Consider the following 20,660-nt stretch of genomic DNA (forward strand, 5'->3'; position numbering starts at 1 on the left):
CGGGAATGATGATAATTACAATATGAAAAGCCTCAAGATATCTCACAACCCCTTCTTATGAATTGAATATCAAGACTAAAAGTCTGGGTCCTACAGGGCAAACTGGACAGCATGAATACAGATCATAACTCAAAGTTATAAAAATTTGCTGCGTGTATCTACAGCAGAGTACATTTTCAGTTTTTGTGTGACCTTGGTGACCTTGGACAACCAAAAATAACCAGGACACGGATTTCACTTTATTGGACCAACATCCACACACAGACATATCATTCACTCTGGCATCTATACAAGACTACAACTGATGAAAAAAAAAATCACAATTTTCTCTTTTTCTTGGAGATATATTTGAATAGGTATCTAAACCAGTTAGTGTATAGAAGTAAATATTCAGCTGCAGAATATACTGTAAAAGTTCAGTATTTTTGAAGGTCAAAGTTTTTTTTTTTTTTTTTTTTTTTTTTATTTAAAAAAAAAAAAAAAAAAAAGGTCAAAGTTTTTGCTATTTTAATAAATTGATATTAAATTTCAAAAAATATTAATCTGGCCATCTTATTAAAGAATCTTTATGCGCTTTATCTTATGCTAGTTACATTGAGGATAAAATTTTCACGACCATACCATTGTTTAATGATAACATGAAAATTTACCAATTATAAAGTATAAAATACCATTTAGCTTTCATTTACTCTTATACATCTATTGCACACATATATATACATTGACACCTTGAGACATTTAAACAATTCTTCGGTCATCACAAATCACTCGCTTCAAAACAATAATTTAGTACAGACGCACTATTCTCTCTGTAACACAGTCACATGAACGTGGTTTCCAATTCTTTAATCAAAATATCTATTGTCTAATCTGAATCAGGATGAAAAAAAAATCCTGGTTTTTCTTTCCTTTTCTATTCCTGGCTTTGCCATACGTCAGAAATAAAGAGGAAATATTAATTAACAAAAACAAAAATATCTGCGAGACATGCAGCAAGAACTTTGGTACAAAAACAGGTTTTGTCTGGGAAAACACACAAATAAGAAAAGACATGTAGGCAAATGTATGAAATCAAATGAAGAAGGATTTTAAATCCTTTCACCTAAAGAGACCGCGAATCATGTGTACTTTATGAGACCACTGTATATTGCTTTCCATTTTTTTCTGAAATATTTTTTTTCCAAATTCCATGATGGAAATAAGGGAGAGAAATAGCAAAAATGTCATGGTATCACAGTTTGGACAACTTAGCAAGAAGGAACTTCATGAATTCTTGCAGTCTATACTTTGTCATTATTTCTTTGAAACATCCATAAATTAAATAATAATTTTTTTTGCAAAATTTGGTGTAAAAACTATGACACAGTATCCATGATAATGTATGTAAGGCAGCCGTTGAGAAGTGTCAAACAATTTTGTATTGGAATGAAAAAGCGGAATACACAAGATTCCCTCGCAAGCATTCACCCCTGAAATATCCTAATGGACTGGTCTAGTCTTTGATTTAGACCAGCCTAAACATATCTTCAGGGGTGAATGAGTTAATAATAGTATAAAAACCAATTCAAAATGGATTTTAAGAAAATATTTTCTACTAAACAAGTACCAGCGTCAATTGAAGTGAAATTTGAAGTTGAAGCCACCACCACCCCCTGAGCCGAAAGGATTGAAGCCTTGATGCCAATGATGTCCGCCTCCTTGTTGCTGCTGTTCAGGGTCCAGTGGATCTTCACCATTATCAAATTGCTGCCTTTTATCTGAAAAACACATTTAGTATAATGAATTTACACGTCTATGAATTACGTTGCAAAATTGTTAGTTCATGGAATGCAATTTTTGTGAATATGGAAATCATTGAATATCATTGATTAAGAACAATTTATGGAGTTCATATTTGATACTGCCCTTATTAATAATCCTAAAGTGTTGTCTTATAATAGCCCTGATATGTATACAAAAGGCCCAAAGGGGGTAAGAGCTAGGGGACATAAGTTCAATCCCCAGGCCTCATGCGAAAACAGTCATGTATTATATATATGACAAATAAAACTTAAACAAGTAATATCCCCCAACCTGTATCCATTGATAAATTTAAGGGTTATTATGTATATCTTATCTATCTATTTTAGCCCCACCCCTCATGCCTGTCTGGCCCTGTCCCTCAGGCCCCTCTGAGGTCAGACTATCTTTTCACAAATCCCTACCACACTGGTATTACTACCAGTATAGTTAAATTATTAGTAAATTGTAGTTATAATGAAATAGAATTTCTTTGTGAAATGTGATACCAGATGCTACAATACAGAATATACTCACTTGGTCTGTGATGACCTTTGACCTTACTTGATCTGTGATGACCTTTGACCTTATACTTGACCTGCGAGGATCTTTTTCCTAGCTTACTTGGTCCATGAGAACATTTGACCTTACTTAGTTTGTGAAGACCTTTGACCTTTGACCTTACTTGACCCTGTGAAGACCTTTGACCTTAGTGAGAATGTGATTACGTTTGACCTTACTTGACCTGTGAAGTCTTTTGACCCTAGTGAGTCTGCAATGACCTTTGACCTTACCTGGATCTGTTAGGACCTCTTTAGCTGCTGCTATATCAACAAACATTTTCTCGGCCTTGGCTTTGTCGTCTCCTTTGTAACGATCAGGATGCCATTTCTTGGCCAATTTTTTATATGCTTTCATAATTTCCTTTTTTCTGGCAGTTCTGTAATGAAAGAAATTTAATTAATGCTAATAAACAATACATTGTATTTCTTAAAAGGAATTGAAACAAGAGGCCCAGAGGGCCTGTATCGCTCACCTGGTTTGTAATGCCAAGTAATATTCTGGATACAGGTTCATTGTTTATTTTCTGAAGAAATTTGAATATTTACCTCTAATTCCCCTATTGGGCCCACCATTCCTGCCCCCTGGGGGTCAGAGCCAAAATTTATACAAGCTCTGTTCCCCTTCCCCCAAGGATGTTTGTGGCCAAATTTGGTTACAATCCATGCAGAACTCTATGACTAGTAGCGATTTATAGGATTTACTTTTATTTCCCCTATTGGGCCCCGCCCCTCCTGCCCCCGGGGGGTCAGAGCCAAAATTTATACAAGTTCTGTTCCCCTTCCCCAAGGATGCTTGTGGCCAAATTTGGTTACAATCCATGCAGAACTCTATGACTAGTAGCGATTTAAAGGATTTACCTTTATTTCCCCTATTGGGCCCCGCCCCTCCTGCCCCCTGGGGGTCAGAGCCAAATTTTATACAAGTTCTGTTCCCCTTCCCCAAAGGATGTTTGTGGCCAAATTTGGTTACAATCCATGAAGAACTCTATGACTAGTAGCGATTTATAGGATTTACCTCTATTTCCTATATTTGGGCCCCGCCCCTCCTGCCCCCAGGGGGTCAGAGCCAAAATTTATACAAGTTCTGTTCCCCTTCTCCTAAGGATGTTTGTGGCCAAATTTGGTCACAATCCATGCAGAACTCTAGGACAAGTAGCGATTTATAGGATTTACCTTTATTTCCCCTATTGGGCCCCGCCCCTCCTGCCCCCGGGGGCTCAGAGCCAAAATTTATACAAGTTCTGTTCCCCTTCCCCCAAGGATGCTTGTGGCCAAATTTGGTTACAATCCATGCAGAACTCTATGACAAGTAGCGATTTATAGGATTTACCTTTATTTCCCCTATTGGGCCCCGCCCCTCCTGCCCCCAGGGGCTCAGAGCCAAAATTTATACAAGTTCTGTTCCCCTTCCCCCAAGGATCTTTGTGGCCAAATTTGGTCACAATCCATGCAGAACTCTATGACTAGTAGCGATTTAAAGGAAATGTTGACGGACAGACAGACGGACGGACGGACGGACGGACGACGGACGACGGACGCCGCGCCATGGCATAAGCTCACCGGCCCTTCGGGCCAGGTGAGCTAAAAACTATAAAAGGTACTGTCATTTGATAAATTTTCAGTCACTTAATCCTATGTGGTGTAACTATATATAGCTACCTAGACGATGATCATCAACAGTAATGACCTTTAGTCCTCAAATGAGCATATCTGGGCACACTTACTGAAGTATACTTACTTTGCTTCAAATTAATACAATATTTTGGTCAAATCAGAGGAAATTTACCTAATTGCTTTTTTGTATTGTTGTATTTAATTTTAATTATCCTACTTTTTCATACCGAACAATAAATATATTCAGTTTGATTGTCTTTAAATACCATAAAGTTTGTAATGATTGATCAATTTTCTTACCTTTTTATACCTAAAATTTTATAATAATCTCTCTTTTGTGACTGTTTAAGTAGTTTTTGAGCTTTATCTAATCCTTCTTTAGCTTGTCGATTGTCACCATCGATATTCACAGCAAATTGGTAGTCATTGACAGCTGGAAGATAAAAACAACACAATGAAGTATGCTTCACAGGAATCAGCTTTTACCGTCAGTTACAAGATATCATGTGATTATCTCCCCTTTCCCTGTAAGTGCTCCTATCCAAATACCATAACCTACCTTAATTATCTCCCCTTTCTGATTATGTATCCCTTTCTATATTACCAACCATAATTATCTTCCCTTTCTGATTATGTACATCTCTTTAAAACCTACCATAATTTTCTTCCCTTTCCCTTTACGAACCCTCTCTAAGCTTCAGTAATTATCTATCTTTTCCTTATAAGTTCTTTTCTCTTTAACCTACCATAATTATCTCCCCTTTCCTTTAAAGTACCTCTCTCTAACCTACAATAATTATCTCCCCTTTCCCTTTAAGAACCTCTCTCTAAGCTACAATAATTATCTCCCCTTTCCCTCCATGTACCCCTCTCCGTAACCTACTAACCTTCAGTAAAGAAGCAATATAGAAAAACCCTAAATTGTTCTGTTGTTATAACATGAAGAAATTTACAGTTCATAACAAGAATTGTCAGCAGCAAGTTAACTTTGAAGTATAAGTGATGGGTGGACAATATCATCGCCAGATTCATCAATTACTTTTATGTCAGGTAAAAACTTCCCTACCTTTATCAAACTGTTCGTTAACAAGATAAGTCTCTGCACGATCCATAACAGCTTCGATATTTTCTGGTTCCAGGTCGAGAATCTCATTACAGATAGCAAAGGCATCCTTGATGTTTCCTGCCTACAAGTTCAGAATATTACAGATTATAATTTATGTGATTAGCCATCTCAGCAAAAGTAAAACAACTGACCATTAAAAAACAGTAAAACATGCAGTAGGAGCCACCTCTGTATAGGACCACCTGCATAAAGAGACCACTGTCTTGTAAACCCAAATGCCCAACTGAACATAATTTGACCTGTGTATAAAGACCACTTGGATATAAAGACCATTTTTTGTTGTCCATTGGGTGATCCTTATATACAGGTTTGATTGCAATGTATAGCAGGTCCAAATTACTATTAAATAAGATGTCAATGTGTCACAACTGCATTTGCTTTATTGTAGAAATTAGTAAATACATGGAACTTAATGCCTAATTCTTAAGTATGTCACTGAGTTATAAATATTTAAAGATGCTCCACCGCTGACAAATGGTATTTTCACTATCAAAAACAGGAGGAGACGATTTAGTATTTTTCTTCAATTACAAAAGTTACTTACTTTACACCATTACCACCGTTAAAAAGTTTCAGCTTCTAATTTTGATTCAAGTTAAAAATATGAAAAATAATTAATTGCATCCCGAAAAAATTCTGTGGCAATATATGGAATGAAGTACTGATTGCGCATGCACCAAAAGAAATAAATTATTTTGTATTTTTTTGTGTGTTAATTAGGCATATATATACACAATTAAACACTAATTACAGTTCAAATGAAGAATATCATTTATGCTGTGTCGGCGGTGGAGCATCTTTAATAATAAGAATTATTTCAAATATCTTTGGATTTATGATGTCATAGACAAAAAGTGGATCGACTTTTAAGCATCTATGAAGACCGTACTTTCATTTTTTATTGTGGTTGAATACCAGACTAATACTTACCCTGGAATGACAGTGACACAGAAAAGATTTCGCTTTCATTATATACAGCGTAACCGTCGGTTCCGTCGTGAGAATCTGGTGAGCTTTGGCTATACAATCCTCATACTGTTTCTCATTTCTCAGATCTTGGGCCGACTGTAACTGTTTGACTAGCTTCTTCACTTTCTTGTAATGTGGATAGCACTCTTTATGGTCAGGATCTAGTTTTAAACACTCTCGTATATTTCTACAAATAAAACAGATAATGGTTACTGGATACATGTGTCGAAATTTTCATATTCACGAATCAATAAGCGCTGTACATTTGTTATTCACCAACAAGCGTTACCAACATTTTGATAATTACAATACTTACATTGCATACATTTTGTTTTTACACAGACAAATGAAAGTTCAAAATGAATTCTGGCAGAACTGACAAAATCCATGATATTTATTTCAAAATCGCAGTAAAATGAGATCATGCGGTCAAAACATGGAGTCAAGCTGTCGCCTACCATTGTATTTCACATTTTTACAGTGATATTAGTAATTATAAAGTGACTTATTCAGATATGTTTATCTAAACATACATGAACAAGACTTAATACTATGCATAAATTCTGTGTTGTTTCAAATGCTTATAAAAATCAGTATTTTTTGTGTAATACACATTTTTGCTAATTTCGCGAGAGCCCTTGAACGTAAATCTAAATGTTTCTTAATAAATTGAATAAAACATATGTATGAATGTTTGTTTGTCATAAAGAGTTCTTGATTGCAAATTTATGTTTTTGTAAATATTTTGAAAATAATGAAAATGCCAAATATTGTAGATGCTAAAAAACAGTAGTTTGCAGTAACATGTTTATAGCCAATCTCTATTTTTTTTTTAAGTTTTTCGTCACAGGTTGATAAAAACTTACATTAGAGAATTCTCAGCATCTCCCATGTCGTAATAGAGAAGACTGAGCTTTAGAAAGGCAGGTGTGTTGTCGCTGCGAAGCTTGGTGGTGGAGCGGATGTCTCCAACAGCTTTAAAGTAATCACCCTGAGCCATGTAGCACTCGGATCTGATCTCTCGTAGTTCAATGTCCCACGGACACACCTACAAAGTGAACTTACAGATACACACAACATACACACAATCCTCCTTGTTATTTAGAAGGAAATATAACATTTTGAAAGTACAGCAGTGGATATATATTCAAAGGGCCATGCATACTTGGTGAAGTGTACGATTTTATTTTTTAAAGTATAGTGATAAATCTACCTAATAACCCGATCAACCCTGAAATTTCATGATGGCCTGTTCCTACCTCAGAATAAGAAGAGTTCAATTATTAATATAGGGGTGAGTATGGTAACAGCACACTGCTTTCAATAACAAAACATACCAGAAACATAATTATCTAGTCAAATAAAGGATGATGCACTTGCAGTTTTGAATGTATATCAGACCATGATATACTGTCTAAATTTGATATTTATGCAAATGAATATGGTTAACAGAAGATATCCAAGGAAAAATGGCTATAAACCAGAGACCCCTCTGTTGTAAACAAAGGCAATGAATCTGTACACTGCAAATCATATTTCTTTTGCGGTCACTAATTTTCGTGATGTCTGTTTTTAAAACATTTTTGTGATGTCTGTTTTCAAAACATTTTCGTAGAAATTAAGTTACGCGAATTAAAAATTGAATAGCAGTACCTTTGAATTTAATTGTGGAAATAAAGTGGGAGATATTTATTCATGGATGTAAACCTTCACAAATTTTGCATTGATCGTGAATTTCGTGAAAAATCAATCAGAGACAAAAGAAAGTTGATTTACAGTATATGTTTCTGTCCTTATGTGGTGTGTTATTTTGTTTTTTGCATATTTCAGAGTTATCTGCCCTTGTGGGTCGGCATTAATTATAACGTCGTGTGTTTGTTAGTGAAATGTCATACTTTTCGGAGAAAATGACATGAATTTCGCTCACAAAATCATGACGAAACTATGGATACCTACCCGCAAGGCAGGGAACTCTGTAATATGCAATAAGAGGGAATATGTCAAACTAAAAAGCTTACCTCTATAGCTTGAGTGAGTAGATCTATAGCTGCCTGGAACTCCCTCACATGGAAGAAATGATGTGCTTCCTCTATACTTGCTTGTAGTGGATGTATTTTTTGGATGTTCAGATTTGCCTCTTCATTAGTCGGATCTTTGGATAACTGTGACAACAACGAGGACATATTATGAACAATCATGGTAAATTGTAATCTACTCAGATTTGGTATTTGTTTTAATTAAATCAGCAGCTATGGACTTTAAGAACATGTCTGAATCAGTTGGGTAGAATGTCAGACACCTTAACCACTCAGCCACTTTGACCCAAAAGGGCTTGATGCAGAATGTCAAGACACCTTAACCACTCAGTCGCAATATGAAGACCTACTAAACATTTCTTTGATTGACTTATTTTTGGACACATGATTATCACAAAAGATGGAAACTTCCAATAAATGGCCCGTTTCTGTTCATTTTAGTTAAAACAAACAGTAGCTATAGGTTATTAAAATTAGACAGGCTCTGTTTTAGTTTAAAGTAAAATAAGTTGAAGTTGCATAATGTTACTTGTTTTCAACTGAATTTTCTTACTGAGAAAAACAGTAAAGTCTTTACAAAATTTCAACGGAATCGTTATTTAGATGGTTTATTTTTACACTGGTAACCCAAAATGTGTTAATCTTGCCGAAACTTGTTAGAATAAAGAAATAGAGGCGATTCCCAACCTCCGACAATGTAGCAATAAATAGCCGTGCACGTAACGAAGTTGGGTAATTGTGACTGATACCCTCTGTTATTCGGCCATCAGCCGTCACGACCCACGGCGGACAGAAAAATACTTAATTTTACGGCAGAAATACTTAATTTTATTAATCGAATTGGAATTCTGAGGAAAAGTCTTAATATAAAGGGTTAATACTGAATAAAAAAGCACATATGCTAATCCTGCCGAAACTTGTTCAAAATTAAGTATTCTGCCGTTATTCTAACAAGTTTCGGCAAGATTAACACATTTTGGGTTACCAGTGTTATCACATATAGATTAATGACAGACTTACCACCATCGCAAAGTCTTCTTTGGCTTTTACTAGATTTCCCTGCTTTAGTAGTACATTGCCTCGCTGTGATCTGGCCTGTAAATGATCATCAAATGTTGACAATGCTCAGATCATTTGTCTTAAAACTTCTCCAGAGTATTTTTATTTTCTTCCCACTTGGAAAAGATATTTTTTCTTAATCAAATCAATTCAACAAACATTGATTGGTATTTAAACAGACTATGTAGCCAGTAATTTTTGTAGGGATGATAACTTTGTGAAATATTGTAGTGGTCACCAAAATTAAAAATCACAATATATAGCCAGAATGCGAAATTTTCTTTTATGCTAGCTACAAGATTGATCTTTAGGTAACAATTTGAAAGTAAAATATTTTACACATGTATCTTTTGATTGGAAATCTTATCTAAGCTCTTAGTCTTTTTTTGTGTGCTATACACAGGAAGTTAAGATCATAATATTCAGACAATGCTATTTTAAATATTATTTTTTTTCCTCATGCAAATTCATAATTGCTACAATCTAATTGAAATTAGACTTGTAATTCTGCTTCACTACAAGGCTTTATATTCTCCAATACAAGATCTAATAACTTTCTGTTTTGAGTCATCTTAAATGCCTGTTAAAAAACTCAAATATTCAATAGAGCCAAAATAAACATCGCTATTGAATTAATTCCCAGTAAAAAGAATTTTATGTCAAAACCTTCTCAACCGTGAGAATCTGCCCCCAAAAATGTTCTGAAAGTTAACTGTGTTTTTCTGAGAGCAGAGTCAGACTTAGCTTACAGCAGTAAAATCTGGTTTGAGTTGAATGACTTTATCCAGGTCAGGAAGAGCAGACTTGGATTTCCCCAGAGCTAAAAATACTGTTGCCCTACGGAAATAGGACATGTAGTTATTTGGATCTCCGTCTGAAATTGGAAAAAAAATCATTGAAAAGAAAATGTATACCAGGGTAATTTATCGCAAATTTTAAAGTTAATCCAGTAATCCCCTGTGACTGCCAACAATCAGATTAGACTTTTGAGTTTGAAACACGTATGTGTCATATATGTTTCAACTCTTCAGATTTCTGAGAAATGGTAATTAGACTTCTGGAACTGCTAAAAGTCGATCAAGGATCTACTGGATGTTGTAGGAAGACGAAAGGTAAAAGTTGATAAAAGACTCAGTCCTATGATTACCACAATGAATGAATTCTTGTTGATACCTACCCACTGCGGCATGGTAATGTGATAGGGCGTCTGCGAGTTGACCAGCCGCCAGGAGTTTCTTCCCCATCTCCAGATGCTGCTGGACTTCAGCTGGAGATCCATCGACACCTACAAATAAATCAGCATATTTACGTTATTGTAAACCCTACTCACTTAAACTTGATTTATAACTCAAAGAATCTGTAAAATTTCAGTATTCCATTAGGCCCAAACAACTTAAAGATGCTCCACCGCCGACAGAGCATAAATGATATTCATCACTTGAACAATAATGGGTATTTAATAGTGTATATATATTTCTAATTAACAGAAAAAGTAATATAAAATAATGTATTTTGCTTTTGGTGCATGCGCAATCAGTACTTCATTCCATATAGGATATAGTGCCGCGGAATTTTTTCGGGATGCAATTAATTATTTTTTGTAATTTTAACTTGAAGTAAAATTAGAAGCTCAAACTTTTCAAAGGTGGTAATGGTGTAAAGTAAGTAACTTTTGTTACTGAAGAAAAATACTAAATCGCCTGCTCCTGTTTTTGATAGTGAAAATATACCATTTGTCAGCGGTGGAGCATCTTTAATTGACAAATCAGCCCCTGCCTTGTGTGCCGTAAATGTAAGACTGTGTCCTTTACCTAGATGGACTTTATTATATATGTCATATAATAGCTATAGTCGTGGTCTAAAGTATGTACGAGTTACGTCCCTTGTATCGTAGTCTGTGTTGTGTAACATGTATTGCTTACGTCATCAATAAAGGGGTTCTAAGAAATGGCTGCCTCAGTTATCCGTTAATAGCACATGGTGTCAGAAGTAACTACAAAAGATGGACAGGTTAAAGCCGCCCACTGAACTCCAATTTACGGGTAATGTGTCAGAAAACTGGCGAAGGTTCAAACAAGCCTATGATATATACGAGGTAGCCGCTAAAATTGATAAGGAGGATCAAAAGGTACGCGCTTTCAATTTTCTCCACGTGGCTGGCCCAGCAGCGCACGACGTATATAAAACGTTCGTCTTTGAACAAGAAGGAGATGATGCAAAGTTAGACAAAATATGTCAACAATTTGAATCTTATTGTAATCCTAGAAAGAACATTACATATGAAAGGCACGTATTCTTCACTAGAAACATGAGAGAAGGGGAAAAGATCGATGCTTATGTCACAGACCTAAAAACAAAAGCAGCTACTTGTGAATTTTCAACTCTTCAGGATAGCCTGATTAGAGATAGAATTATTTGTGGAATTAGAAACGTCCATTTGCGCGAAAGATTACTTCGAGAAAAGGACTTAACACTTGAGAAATGTGTAGAATTTTGTCGGGCATCAGAGGCAAGCAGTATGCAATTAAAAGAACTGGGAGAAACACAGGGGTCATCTAAAAGTATACATGGCATAAAGAATAAGCAAATATCTACAAAAAAGAGTCAGAAAGAACAGAAACCTCAACATTCTACTCAATCTAGTCAGAAAAGGGAACCAGACAAGCCAAAGAAAAGATTTAAATGTAAAAAAATGTGGTCTTTCACATGCACCCAGAAACTGTCCGGCATATGGGAAATCATGCTTAAACTGTAATGGGATGAACCATTTCGCGAAAATGTGCAAAAAGCAAGTACATGCGCTAGATGAAGAAAGTGATGATGAATACCAAAACACACAGTTTGTAGGTATGGTACACAAAACCTGTAGTGAACCAGATACACAGACCAAAGACACAGAGTGGCATGTCAAAGTATGGATCAATGATCAAAAGGTAACACTTAAGATAGACACAGGAGCAACATGCAACGTCATTCCTGTAAACCTTGCACAACAGCTGAATATAAAGGGCATCAAAACAACAAGGACAAAACTTGTGTCTTATTCTGGGCATAGCATTAAAACCGTAGGAAAGAAGGACATTGCTATGGAGTACAAAGGCAAATTCCATGTGGCAACATTCAACATTGTCAGGTCAAGATTCATGCCAGTCCTAGGTCTAGAAACTTGTGTAGAGATGGGTCTCATACAACGACTAAATGCTATACAAACTGGTAGAGACAACAATGAAGTCACAAACAACAATCAACAAACACCTGTTGAAAAGTACAAACATTTATTCTCAGGACTAGGTTGTCTACCTGGAGAATATAAGATTAAGGTTGATGAGAGCATCCCAGCTGTAGTACATCCTCCAAGGAAGATTCCGCACATGCTTTCACAACAAGTAAAACAAGAGCTTCAACGGATGGAAGAACAAGGTGTAATAACAAAAGTAACAAAACCTACAAAATGGGTGAACTCTATTGTTGTTGTTAGGAAGCCCAACGGCTCTGTAAGATTGTGTTTAGACCCACGAGACTTAAACAAAGCGGTGAAACGCGAGCACTTCCCTATGAAGACTGTTGAGGAGGTGGCCGCTAAGCTAGGAGATGCTAAGTTGTTCACTAAACTTGATGCATCACAAGGATTTTTCCACATAAAGCTGGCAGAAGAAAGCACGTGGTTAACGACGTTTAATACCCCATTTGGGCGTTACAAATTTGAACGTTTACCTTTCGGCATCAACGCAGCCAGTGAGGTATTCCAGAGAGAAACAAGTCAGATTTTTGAAGATATTCCAGGATGTGACGTCATAGTAGATGACATTTTGCTTTGGGGAAAGAACGAAGATGAGTTAAACAAAACACTCGACGTTGTTCTCCAAAGGGCCGATGAGGTAAATCTAAGATTTAATGAAGAGAAGTGCAAGTTCAATCAAACTGAAATAGACTACGTCGGTCATACGTTTGGAGCAGATGGTCTGAAACCAAATAAAGACAGAATTGAGGCAATACTCAACATGCCCGAGCCAACAGATGTGAAGAGTCTACAGAGACTGCTGGGAATGGTGAATTATCTACAAAAGTTTATACCAGATTTGGCAACTGTTAATGCTCCATTCCATGAACTACTCAAGAAAGATGTGTGTTGGCACTGGGATCATAAGCACCAGCAAGCACTTGAACACTTGAAAAGACTCATTTCCCAAGCCCCTGTGCTACAGTACTATAATCAGGATGAGGAAATTACAATATCTGTTGACGCATCTTCCACAGGATTGGGAGGTTGTCTGATGCAGGGAGGCAAACCAATAGCATTCGCATCAAGATCCCTCAGTTCGGCAGAAAGGAATTACGCTCAGATAGAAAAGGAAATGCTTGCCATTGTATTTGGAGCAACCAAGTTCCATCAATACATCTACGGTAAAGAGACTATATATGTACAAACAGACCATAAGCCATTGGAGAGTCTGTTCAAGAAACCTCTTATCCAGGCTCCACAAAGGATACAGAGAATGATGCTCAAGCTCCAAAAATACAACCTAAGTGTGTATTACGTACCAGGGAAAGAGCTACACATAGCTGACGCGTTAAGCCGAGCACCGTTAAGGGATCAGCCAGATACAGAAGAATTCAAAATACATACATTTGTTAGTATCTCAACAGAGAAAACAGATGAATTTGTGGAAGAAGTAGATAAGGATCCAATATTGTCAAGAGTAAAGCACCACGTGACATATGGATGGCCGGAAACCAAGGCAGATGTTTCCAAAGATCTGGATGTGTATTGGAATATTCGTGATGAGCTCAATTTATGTGATGGTCTCCTAATGAAAGGTGATAGGATAGTGACTCCGAAGTCACTAATTAGTGAAATGATGAATAAGGTCCATGCTGGACACATGGGAATCACAAAGTGTCTAGAGTTAGCAAAGTCAAGCCTTTTCTGGGTAGGAATGTCAAAGGACATTCAGAGCAAAGTTGAAAATTGTGAAATATGTCAGAAACACAGGAATTATCAGCAAAAGGAACCAATTGTGCAGGATGAAATTCCTGATAGGCCATGGGAAAAGTTAGCAAGTGATATATTCTATCTTGGCAGTGATAAATACATGATTTTGGCTGATTACTACTCAAAGTATTTTGAGGTGTCCGATATTCCTAATGTTACAAGTTGTACAGTGATACAATACATGAAGTCACACTTTGCGCGCCATGGCATTCCTGAAATTCTGAGGACGGACAATGGTCCAGAATATTCATCAGGTGAATTCCAAGCATTCATGAATGAGTACAACATCAAACATGTTACCTCTTCACCAAGATATCCGCAGAGCAATGGATTTGCGGAGAGAACCGTTCAAACTGCAAAAAGGCTTATAAAAAAGGCAAGGGAGGATAATCGTGATCCTGAAATAGCTTTATTAGAACTGAGAAACACACCGGTCTCTGGTGTAGGACTCTCACCAGTCGAAATACTGATGGGACGGAAAACAAAATCTACTATTCCTATCAAAAGATCTTTGCTGAAGCCTAGAGACAAATCTCACAAGATGATACAAAGAAACCTGGAAGAAAACCAACAAAAACAGAAGAAGAATTACAACATTGGTGTCAAAGAAATGTCTAGAATTCAACCCAACGAGCATGTAAGGATGCATACAGGGAGGACGTGGACACCAGCCAAGTGTATAGGGTATGATAACACACCAAGGTCATACATTCTAAAGAGTGAAGGTCGAACCTATAGGAGGAACAGGAGAGACATTCTGAAAACTCGCGAGAACTTTTGTGATGAACAATTTTACCAACATCCGTACGCGTACACACACATTCCTGAAGCACCAACTCCATCTTCAGTGCTTAACGAGACATTACCAAGAGAACGCGAAACCAATCAACAGGAACCACTTCCAATGAAAACTAAAGTAACAAACAAAGACACTACGCGATCGCTTACTATGGATACATCGATATCCAAGGAACTAACACCAAATGACAAAGGTGAACAAAAAACAAGTCGAGTGAGTGGTAGGGCAATAATCAAACCAAAACGCTATGAGAACTAGATAATGCCCATGACTTGTGCCAAATTTGTGTTCGAACATTTGTTAAAGTGTTTGATATTGTTCGTGAAATATATGTGAGACAATGGTTAATTGGTATTTCAAATTTCAAGTATTTTCTATATTTGACTGTTTAAAGTATTTTAGTAATTATATAATAAGCAAACTACTATATTGATGATCTGCAGAAGTAATACATTCATTTTTCAACATTTGATATATAAGGTAAATTTGGAAGGGAGATGTCATATAATAGCTATAGTCGTGGTCTAAAGTATGTACGAGTTACGTCCCTTGTATCGTAGTCTGTGTTGTGTAACATGTATTGCTTATGTCATCAATAAAGGGGTTCTGAGAAATGGCTGCCTCAGTTATCCTTCAATAGCACAATATACAAACAATAATTGTCTGATCGATCTCCTTCAAGTTTTTTAAAACTGATGTCAGAGGACCAAAATAAACCTGTGTCTTTTGTCGCCTTCTGTTTTGCTATGACATCGTGGCTATCAAATTTCTCGATTTCTCTTTCAAAACCAAGCAGTGAAGATTAAAATTTGCAGATTTAAAAACTTTCCATAAATTCTTATTATAATCAATGATGTAAATGTTCATTTGCGAAGATAAACTTTTGCTAATTTACTTGGGTCATGAAATTCACGAAAGTAAATCAAACGCGAAAGAAAGTTGGTTTACAGTATTCCAGGGGAGGACATAATGTCAGTGATAGTAAACCATGGAGTATTGAGGGTGTCATGTCCAATTTAGACGGAAATAAGTTGGTATACAGTGCAATTCATTTTGTAAGTGCTTTTAAGAAAATGGAATGCCATTTACTTAAATCAGTTAAAAAAAATTTTTTTATGTTTATATCAAAATATTCTAGGTGTGGAATATTACATTTTATAAGTGAATATATCAAACAAACAATACTTAAAATATCTGAAGGTATAACTGGTATCATTAAAATGCATTAAACAATTAAAATATTTCAGGTTCATTCAGATTATCAAATCTTTAAATTTGCTTTTAAGGATCTGCTCTGGTGAAATGTCAAAATTTTCTGACATCTAACTTTTCTTTAATTTTTAGAAATAGGAATTCATATCAAAGTAAAAAAAGTTGTAAAAACAAAATGGTGGTGCACTTTATTTTGAGTTATTATAGAATCAAAGGAATGAAAGATAGCTTTGTAAGGTTAATATTGATTTAACCAGAATTTAACTGTTTTGTGTATACACACAACAAAAATAAAACAATGTTATAAGTTGTCTGATACTTAGGAATATTCATAAAATTATCAAAATCAATGTTTTCTTTAAGAAAATATTAATATCATATAGTTAACCCATTATTTTTTGGATATGTTACCCCTACCCCTATTGCAGATGAAAATACATTGCTTTTTTTTAACAATATTTGTGAGTTCAGACTTCTGCATTTAACAGCATATCTCATCACTAGCTAATATATATTGTGCAAGAAATTCATATAAATTTAAAACTGAAAAAATGCATCAGAAAATACTATGTACAATCGGTTGCCTGAGGTTACACTTAAACTTGTTGTTTTATTTACTGTTAAGTGTTAACATCCAGCCTCAGGGTGATAAAGATGTTAGATAAAAGGGCCAACTTTCAATAAATTTCCATTTATACATGTAGATCAGTTCCTTGTGGTGATATGAATTACTTTGCTTGGATGATGGGATTACATTACTAAATGGAAATGATTATTTTTTTTTAATTTTCATTTACTCATTTAACTGCAACGAATTTACTAAATAGTATAGAGGTACATGTAATATATCATTTGAAACTATGAGTGTTGCATTTTTAGAACAAGTTGATCACGATTAGATACTCAATTATCAATTCAATTTACCAGTACTATTTAAATGAAATTTCTGATACAAATTTGGACAAAATGACAAATAATTATAAATTGAAGTAGATTCTACTACAAATATGATTATAACCACAAGTTGAAAATAAACAAACTCTAAACCCACCACCTGACCTCATGAATAAATGCAGAACAACTTGACTTTGATTATATCATGTGGTCAGAATTCTTAATAACACAAGAACACTCTGACTTTGGAATGTATATATGAGTAGTATCACTAGCCATGCATATTAAATATCTGATGACATTTACCGGTATCTACCTATCAGGAACTACTATCATCATTTACTGTTTATCAACATGTAAAACCGTGATTTGCCTTGCCAACTTACCTTCAAGAAAGACGCCCAAAGACAATATTAATACTACAATGGATTTCGTTAGACATATCAGTCGACGTATTGTTATCACAGACATGTTGGAAACTAGTTTCCAGTTAAGAAACGTGTCCTTCTTCTATGAGCATCAGTTTGCAGTCGATTCTTGTGTGTGTACTCGTGGGTTACCTCGATTGGCCAAACCATCTATTTCCGGGTCAAAGTGAACGATTCTCGCAAGTTGCTAAACTCTCGCGAGATATTCCAATGTAAACCAGCCATTTAACCATTTAGGAAATCATGTCGATTGAACATCATAAACAATAACATGTAGGTTTGATTGATGCAGATTGTTTTGAAATTATATACTTTATGATTCCCTGGAATAATGAACACGGAAAATACATCAGTAACACGTGTCACCAAATTGTATTTATAGTCTACTTTCACTTTCAGTTTGTTCCGTTACGTCAAAAGCACTTTACTGCTAATGGAGAGGAAATCGTATTTCATGAACAATAGCAGGTTCATGCACACCTGTCCTTATTCATTATAATTGAAAAGACATACAACCCATGTACCATATACTGCTCCACTATTATGGAAAAGGCACAGATTACCTGGTATTGCTCACCATGACATATATATGTATCTATACAGTAATATTGGCAAAGTAACAGCACTTCGAAGCAGGGAGTTTGTCCACCATTGATAATATAGTTTTAAATTTCTAGACAATACATGGTGGGAAAGGCCTTGGATTTATGTGTTGGTCTTGAAAGTCCTTTAATAAAGATGTTGGCCTTGGAAAGGCCTTGAATTTATGTGTTGGCCTTGAAAAGGCTTTGAAAAATACATTTGTTCTAAAATGACATTTGATTCATCATTCGAATTCATATTATAGCATAAAATGAACATTAAATTTGATCAAACTTGCCAGGGAAGTGTGTTGGGAATCCATATTTTTAATTGTGAAATTGACTGTGTTCTTGTTCTGATTTAGACACATCCCTAAACTTCATTTAAACTATTTCCTAATACATCAGTAAAGGTAAATGGTCAATTTGTTCCAGAAGTTGTAGTCGACAGAACATTTGATTTTTGTATTGATTGAATCTAAATTTGATTACAATATGGCCTTGAAAATGACCAAAAAAATCCTTGAAATGTCCTTAAAAAATCCTTGAATTTTTTTTTCTGCACGAACCATGCAATATATAAATATACACGCTTTGTGTAAATTAAACTGGTTGTGAATAATTGGTTCTAACATATCAATCAAACCGCCAATTTTATATTCTCGCTTCGAGACTAACCCCATTGATTTACTGGAAACCACTTTATTTATATAATATGTATATACAGATATAAATTTTCGTTAGACAACTCAAAGGAATTCAAATCTTACATGAATAATTATACATAAATGCAATAATGTCAGTAAAAGCCCTCTGTTTTGAATATATATGCAGTCACAATTATTGTCAAAAATAATGGTGATGCGAAACATTGAATACGTGAAAACAAACTGTTTACGATATTCTGTTAGGTGCCGTTGATCTTTATTGAATTGGCAGGAAATAAAAAGATGAGGAAAACATAAATCTGTGGTGACAAGTTTTATTAATAACAAAAAAAGATTTTAACATAAGACAAACAACTCTCATTCTAACTAAGATTTCACAGCAACAATATGCTATCATCACCGATACTTACGAGTTATCATCAATTGTTGTAAACCCAAACTCATCCTCGATACTCAGGGGTTCCGATCACTTACGATCTCTACACCCTGGACTATCTCATAGTGAAATTGAAGGCAGCTCAGTGGAAAACATTTGACCAATCACAGGCTAGCAAAAATTTCCTTTGAAGACAACAGAGAGAGCGACGCCTAACATCAAAGCCCACACAGTCAGCCACAGTGTACCGTTATACGGCTCTTTTGATGTACATCAAATGACTAAATTACCTGTTCTATTCTGTTGCCTCCAGTTTTACTATGAGATAGTCCAGGGGTGTAGAGATCGTAAGTGATCAGAACCCCTGGAATATCGAGGATGACCTAAACTATGAGTATATCCATCCTGAAGTCACAAGGACAGGACACCCTATGTTAATTGCTATCACAGGGACCTGGCACAATTTTTTTAACCAACAGTATTGGAACGGAATTTTTTAACCAACATATATATATTAACGTATCATATGTGTACACTGTTGGTTAAAAACGTTCGCGCCAGGCCCCTGTGATTGCTATATATGTAAAAGAACCCACAGCCACTTGTCTCATCTGCGAAAATAATGCTTTCACCGCATAAGACAAATTATTTCTGGTGAAATAATTTCAAATTATGTATTGACAAGTGCCTGTGATCAATAAATATGTTAATATCTTTTGGTTCCCAAGTCACATCATCTTTCTAAGCTTTAATAATCACTTATCATGATCATAATGAACTTAATTTGTTTTAAAATAAAACCAATTGACATACCTTGATGAACACTCATTGAAAATTAAAATACTGGAAAAGAAAAATATAATATGGCTTACGCTTACTGACAATTAGATTTCTATGCATTTGCCAACAATATACAGTAGGTATGCCATTTTTGAAAACTTGATTTGAAATTGTAGAGATATTCTATACATGTATTGTCGCAGGCATAAAGAAGACATGAATTTTTTCATATCAGAATCAGAAGAAACAACAAACAAAACATAAAAATACATACATGTACTGTGAACGTAGCAACATTTCCTTGTATTGGAACAGCACAAATACAAACATTTAGCAAACATTATAAGTATATGAAAGACACATTTGAAAATTATGAAAGTTTACATTGAATTAAATGAGGTACTGTAAATCAAATTATTTTCGCATGCGATTTAATTTTGTGGGCGATAAAAATTTCGATATTAAATTGCTGCAAAACTTTTTAAATTACAGTTAAAGTAGATCTCAAAAGTTTAGATCATGAAGTTAAATATCCTCGAAAAACATCCTTACATGTAGATATAAAAATGTGAAATTAAATCGCTGCGAAATTAAAATATTTTACATGTTTTCCCCCTTCAAACAACTGTAGTCTCCTAAGGAGTGATAACAATTGCCATGTCAGAAATGACGCACACTTGTACAAATTACTTAGAACCATTATTGTTATTTTTCCTTCCTTAAAGATGCTCCACCGCTGACAAATGGTATTTTTTTACCATCAAAAACAGGAGCAGACGATTT

The 20,660-nt window shown here is 35.3% G+C and overlaps 1 protein-coding gene across 1 annotated transcript; it reads right to left on the reverse strand.

Annotated features, from left to right (window-relative positions):
* Nucleotides 1–492: 492 nt before the first annotated feature.
* LOC138308166 (dnaJ homolog subfamily C member 3-like) lies at nucleotides 493–17,617 on the reverse strand. Its single transcript, XM_069249110.1, has 11 exons — nucleotides 17,431–17,617; nucleotides 10,324–10,431; nucleotides 9,896–10,020; nucleotides 9,108–9,182; nucleotides 8,070–8,213; nucleotides 6,918–7,099; nucleotides 6,013–6,238; nucleotides 5,023–5,143; nucleotides 4,257–4,389; nucleotides 2,574–2,719; nucleotides 493–1,757 (listed from the first exon to the last, which is right to left on the reverse strand). Exons 1-11 carry the CDS (start codon nucleotides 17,513–17,515, stop codon nucleotides 1,612–1,614), a joined length of 1,491 nt encoding a protein of 496 aa, XP_069105211.1. The 5' UTR covers nucleotides 17,516–17,617; the 3' UTR covers nucleotides 493–1,611.
* Between the last annotated feature and the right edge of the window lie 3,043 nt (nucleotides 17,618–20,660).

The sequence above is a fragment of the Argopecten irradians genome, chromosome 14, assembly GCF_041381155.1.
Source record: "Argopecten irradians isolate NY chromosome 14, Ai_NY, whole genome shotgun sequence".
NCBI classification, from domain to species: Eukaryota; Metazoa; Mollusca; class Bivalvia; order Pectinida; family Pectinidae; genus Argopecten; species Argopecten irradians.